We start from the raw sequence: 6,000 nt of genomic DNA, 5'->3' as shown, positions 1-6,000 counted from the left end.
TTATTGTTTTAGTTACTACTATTCAAAGCATCTATAGAAGTGATTGATTACCAGCAAAGGACCAATATAGAGCCAATACTGCATTTGAGGGAGGGCCCCCTCCTGGTATTGTTTAAAAGGAAATATGGCAGCCTCCATATAGCCCTCATCTCAGGTTCACTTTAATGGATCAGTTCTGTGCTCAGTCGCTGGGCATTTGCAGACACTTGTATACATTTGGCCCCAGTGGTGTGAGCTGCAACCAGCATTGTGGAAATGTGAAACACGGACAAAAAAAAAAAAAAAAAAAATATAAAAAAAGAAATCTCATATGGGCATCATTTTCCATTGCATTACAGTTGCCAGCAACTGATTCAGTGTAAGCCAGCCCTTAAAGTGGATGTGAGATAAATTTACTCATTGCATAAGTGCCCCTTACATGTAGTTTATATGGCATTCCTCAAGCTAGATAATTTGTTTTAATACCCCAATTCCATATAAATTAAAAAACCTTACCCACAGTGCCTAGGCATTCTGAGTCCCATGTAGCAAGTGCTCATGGGAGCTCAGTCTGGGGTGGAGGCAGTATTACCAGCCAGAGATTTTAGAGGTAGAGGGGAGGAGGGAGGATGAGAGAAGAGTGGAGTTTTCACAGGCTGAGGGGGGGGGGGGGGGGAAGGAGATACAGAGCAGCTTGCCTGTGTAATAACAGAACATGGCTGCTCTCATTTTATCACAGGAAGAAATCAGATACTTTTAAAGCTGTTAACAGCTAGATTTGCTCTGTAAACTACTGGTATAAACTTTAGATAAGATATATAGACAATAGACTAGACTTCTTTAAAGGACCACCAATTTTTTTTTTTAAATAAGTGTATGCATATGTATAGGATGTACATTTGTTCCAGAGTAGAATACACTATTGCAAGTGACACGGGGTGAAAGGCATTTATAGAGTGACAGGAGAGGATTTGACTAATCCATCTACTCATTGGGGGGGGGGGGGGGGGATTTTCAGGTTCTCTTGATTTTAAAAAGCACTTCCAGGACAGCAGTTGCTCAGTCCAACTACCAAAACAGTGTGCATGCTGGCATCTTTGCCTAGATACTCCACAGAAGGAAATACCCATAAGGAGATGGATAAGTCCAAAACCTGTCATGTTTACTGTAAGTGACACTGCAGGACAAACTATTTACAGTGCATGTTACTTTGGATACGTTTTTACAATAATGTTCCTATATGAGCTGCAGGGGGAAAGTCAAATGTCTAGCCAAAAATTAGTTTTACCAAATTAAAAACACCATACTTTATATTGCAATATGTGATTTTTACTTTAATAGTCTGGATAGAAAATACAAAGACAAAAAGCTGAACAGAATAAGTTATTTATTTCAGTTTATACAGACAATATGAATGTTTCCAAGACTCAAACTTGCCTTCAGTGATAACATCCCCCAACACAGGGCAGCAAGGGGTGGGGAATTTGGGATCCCAGCACAGTGCAGCAAGGGGTGGAGTTTTGTCAAGTGAATCTGGATGGATATTCAGCAACTCAGGAAAGGACTGATGCAACTCTACAGGAAGGCACAAGCTATTCTCCCTCAGGGGAGCGCAGCCTCCTCCCCCTTAGGAGGCACAAGCTCCTCCCCCTCAGGAGGCCCAGCTTCCTCATTGAAAGGCACAAGCTCATCCCCCTCGGTCTTGTCCAGCTGGTAGGAGGTGAGAGACGGCGGCTTATTTTCTCCCGGCAGCGGCTCAAACACCAGGATGTGAGCGTAAGTGTCATCTGCATACTGCACCTGTAAACAGATAATAAGTCTTTAGAAATGTGACCACTCTTCCCAGTCTGCAGAAATCAGAACTTCTAATATAGTCCTCCCAGGCCCGATATGAAATTGAATAAGCCCTCATCTGTAAAGGTGCCCATACATCTCTAGATATTGTAGCCCAATCGACCTGAGTCAATCATTCCATCTAGCTGAAGTTGGTGTAGAAACATTTCAGCCAAAAGGCTAGATTGGACTGATGGAAAATTCCTTTGATGCAATGCCAACCCAAAGGGCTCCATTCTCAAAGAGCCAAATTTTCCGCAAATTATTACCGCTATATTCCCGCCAGCGGTAAACTCCGCATTTTTTCCACATTCACTAATGTTTTCCGCATGCGGGAAAAAAGATGCGGAAACAGCCATTATTCATGCGGGAATGATGCGGTAAAAAGGTCGCATGAAAAAGTGTTTAAAAAAAAAGTTAAAGTCCAGCAAGCACAGCCCTTAAGCCTCCACACTTCATTAAAGTCAATGGGATGCGGAATATATCACCTACTACTTGTAGGTGATAAAAATTCGGTAATTAACGAAGAAATGATGCGCCTGAACATCTTTGAGAATTGATCTTTTATTGCGGAAAATACCGACTTTTGCGGAAATTTTACCGCATGAATCCCGCACTTTTATCACACTTTTTCCGCATGCGGAAAAAACATGCGGAACATTTTGAGAATCCCAACTTGCCGGTATTTTGGGTGCAAACTTCCCGCATGTACTTTACCGCATGCGGGAAGTCTTTGAGAATAGAGCCCAAAGAATGCAAACTTTCCTGTGTGTGATACACTGCTGAATTGTGATTTCCTTGTTTAAAATTTTTTTATTCGTAAGTGAAGTGAGGGGAGCAGTCAACTTCATTCCATTATAATTAAGGCCAGTTGCCTGGCAGTCCTGCTAAGCTTTCGGTTTTAGTTGTGTTCAGGGCGGGCCGAGGCAGAGGTGAGAGGCTCCAGCCTCAGGGCGCAGTGTAGGAGGGGGCGCAGGGCTGGGCAGAGGTGAGAGGTGAGAGGCTCCAGCCTCAGGGCGCAGTGTAGGAGGCAGCACACAACTCACTCAGCTATCATTCCCCTATAGTGTTTGAAGCAGAGAGAAATAAGAAAAGGGATACATGGCAGTGACTGCAAGCCAGATAGAGATTAAGGTATTGGGGGCCCTGGGGTGCCTCTTAGGCAAATAGCAATCAGTGTGTGATGGCTGGGGTGGGGGTGCATTTTAGGGTCTCAGCCTTGGGTGCTGGAGAACCTTGTCCTGGCTCTGGTTGTGTTGAGTCACACCTGTAACAAGCATGCAGACTGTTTCACTTTAGCCTTTTTTTGGGGGAACAAAAAAAAAAAAAAAAAAAAAAAAAAAGTGTACCAGAGGAAAAGTTGATACATACTTGGTGCTTCCTCCCGCCCCCGCTGCCCTGATAGCTTACTTGTCCTCAGTCGCTGCCTGGTTTGTCCACAACTGGCTTCAGTAAGTCAGTGCAGTCCAGCCAGGCATGCTCCCATGGCCGGGGCATTCTGCACAGAACATGTGACAGGGGCGTGTGCAGCCACACAGCATGTACCGGACAACTTTCAGGGGCAATTTGCAAAGGATCTTGGTGGCAACCGAGGACAACGAGGGAGCGTCAAGGTCAGAGGAAGCTACAGCTATGTATACATTTCTTTGGACCCTCATAGGTTTACTAGATTAAAAATTGTAAATTCTTGTGATGTATGTCACCCCTATAGCTGATTTGCTCCACAATACCACACTTGATACCTGGCCGGACAACTCATGGGTGTGACCACCAGGAGCACATCAGCAAGTTGACCCCCCCCATGGCCAGCAGCTTGTATGCATAGTCTGATGAGCTGCAAGTGTACATAAAAAAAGGGCACGTGGTGTAGCTGAAATTTAAGGATTTTGTCAACCACATTTTATCATTTGTGATAAAAATCAAAAATATAGTTTAGAACACGGAAAATGTATTGTGTATAACCTGTCATTTCTTCATGTAAAAAATCTTAAAGGATTGTTTATAACTATGAAAAAGTATAAGTAGCTTGTTATAGTTATAACTGTAGTAACTTTACTAGCATTTTACTACAACTAAACCTAACCCTACTCTCACACAGAACCCTCCCTGTACCTATCCCTAACCCTTAGACCCTCCTGGTGGTGCCTAACCCTAAAACTAAATATGATCAAAAATAAAAATTTATATTGAGTTGAGGCATTTTTGTATTTTCTACTAAATATTGTTTTATGGAACTTTACATAGATAGAAACGATAATTATGTTTGTAAATGTTATTCACCAGCACCCATTGAAAACGTTATTCACTGGGTGCCCACATTTCCCGGCAAGCACCCATCAAATAATATTTAACATGAGTCAATGGCGGTGCCATTTTCTTGTCTGCTTGCCTCATGCGCCCAAATCTCCTGCCGCTCAGAAGCAGAGCGCAACTGAGTGTCAGCAATGTGAATGCTGCAAGATTTTTAATTTGTTCCATTGACTTGTTGGCAGAACACTACAAGCAGTGGCGGACATACGGCCGTGCAGGCCGTGCCGCCGCACAAGGGCCCCTGAAGTTCTGCTGCTTCAGGGGCCCATTAAGTATTGCAGGTTTTTTTTTTTGTTTTTTTTTATTTTATTTTTTTTTAACCTGGGGGCCCAACTCCTGTCCTCCCCCCCTCACCTCGCCCCCCCCCCCCCCTCATGCGGCGGGAGAGCGGAAAATACAAGAAGTCTCCGGCCGGGGCGGCAGCTGCAGCTTGGTCTCCAACTTTGGAGACATATCGGAAACTAAGCAGCAGCTGCCTCTAGCGTCTGCTGCAGCCCCGGCCGGAGACTTCCTGTATTTTCTGCTCTCCCGCCGGCTGCAGCGCATACCGGGAGGGGGGCCCCGAGGTGAGTGAGGGAGGATAGGAGTCGGGCCCCCCACCCGGATAGCTACCCACCCGGCTACCTTACCCACCCACCCGGCTACCTACCCCGCTACCTAACCATCCACCCGGCTACCTACCCGGCTACCTAACCAGGCTACCTACCCACCCACCCGGCTACCTAGCTACCCACCCGGCTACCTAACCACCCTGCCGGCTATCTACCTGGCTACCTACCCACCCGGCTACCTAACCACCCTGCCGGCTATCTACCTGGCTACCTACCCACCCGGCTACCTACCCACCCGGCTACCTAGCTACCCACCCGGCTACCTAACCACCCTGCCGGCTACCTACCTGGCTACCTACCCACCCGGCTACCTAGCTACCCACCCGGCTACCTGACCACCCTGCCGGCTATCTACCTGGCTACCTACCCACCCGGCTACCTAGCTACCCACCCGGCTACCTAACCACCCTGCCGGCTATCTACCTGGCTACCTACCCACCCGGCTACCTACCCACCCGGCTACCTAGCTACCCACCCGGCTACCTAACCACCCTGCCGGCTACCTACCCACCCGGCTACCTAGCTACCCACCCGGCTACCTAACCACCCTGCCGGCTATCTACCTGGCTACCTACCCACCCGGCTACCTAGCTACCCACCCGGCTACCTAACCACCCTGCCGGCTATCTACCTGGCTACCTACCCACCCGGCTACCTACCCACCCTGCTGGCTACCTACCCACCCGGCTACCTACCCACCCACCCGGCTACCTACCCACCCACCCGGCTACCTACCCACCCGGCTACCTACCTACCCACCCGGCTACCTACCCACCCACCTACCTACCCACCCGGATACCTACCTACCCACCCGGCTACCTACCTACCCACCCGGCTACCTAGCCACCCACCCGGCTACCTAACCACCCACCCGGCTACCTACACACCCACCCGGCTACCTACCTACCCACCAGGCTACCTACCTACCCACCAGGCTACCTACCTACCCACCAGGCTACCTACCAACCCACCAGGCTACCTACCCACCCACCCAGCTACCTAACCACCCACCTACCCACCCACCAGGCTACCTACCCACCCGCCTACCCAGCCACCCACCAGGCTACCCACCCGGCTACCCAGCCACCCACCAGGCTACTTACCCACCCGGCTAAGGGCTACCTACCTACCCACCCGGCTGCCTACCTACCCACCAGGCTACCTATCCACCCAACCACCCATGGGAGCTGCGCGCCGGATGGAGGCTGGGACAGGAGGTCTGCTGCTGCAGGTGAGTAAATGTTTTTTTTTTATTATTTATTTTAGC

General features: G+C 48.5%; 1 protein-coding gene across 1 annotated transcript in view; it reads right to left on the bottom strand.

The window, feature by feature from the left end:
- Positions 1 to 1,372: 1,372 nt before the first annotated feature.
- The window catches only part of LOC137545152 (stefin-C-like), a 35,357-nt gene continuing 30,729 nt past the window's right edge, over positions 1,373 to 6,000 (bottom strand). Inside the window, exon 3 of the mRNA XM_068266265.1 lies at positions 1,373 to 1,779. Coding sequence (XP_068122366.1) covers positions 1,582 to 1,779 — 198 coding nt within the window. The 3' untranslated portion in view covers positions 1,373 to 1,581. The remainder of the gene's footprint in view (positions 1,780 to 6,000) is intronic.

This window comes from Hyperolius riggenbachi, chromosome 2, assembly GCF_040937935.1.
Source record: "Hyperolius riggenbachi isolate aHypRig1 chromosome 2, aHypRig1.pri, whole genome shotgun sequence".
Taxonomy (NCBI): domain Eukaryota; kingdom Metazoa; phylum Chordata; class Amphibia; order Anura; family Hyperoliidae; genus Hyperolius; species Hyperolius riggenbachi.
The sequence above is the reverse complement of the archived record's forward strand: the minus strand, read 5'-3'. Positions and strand labels throughout refer to the sequence as shown.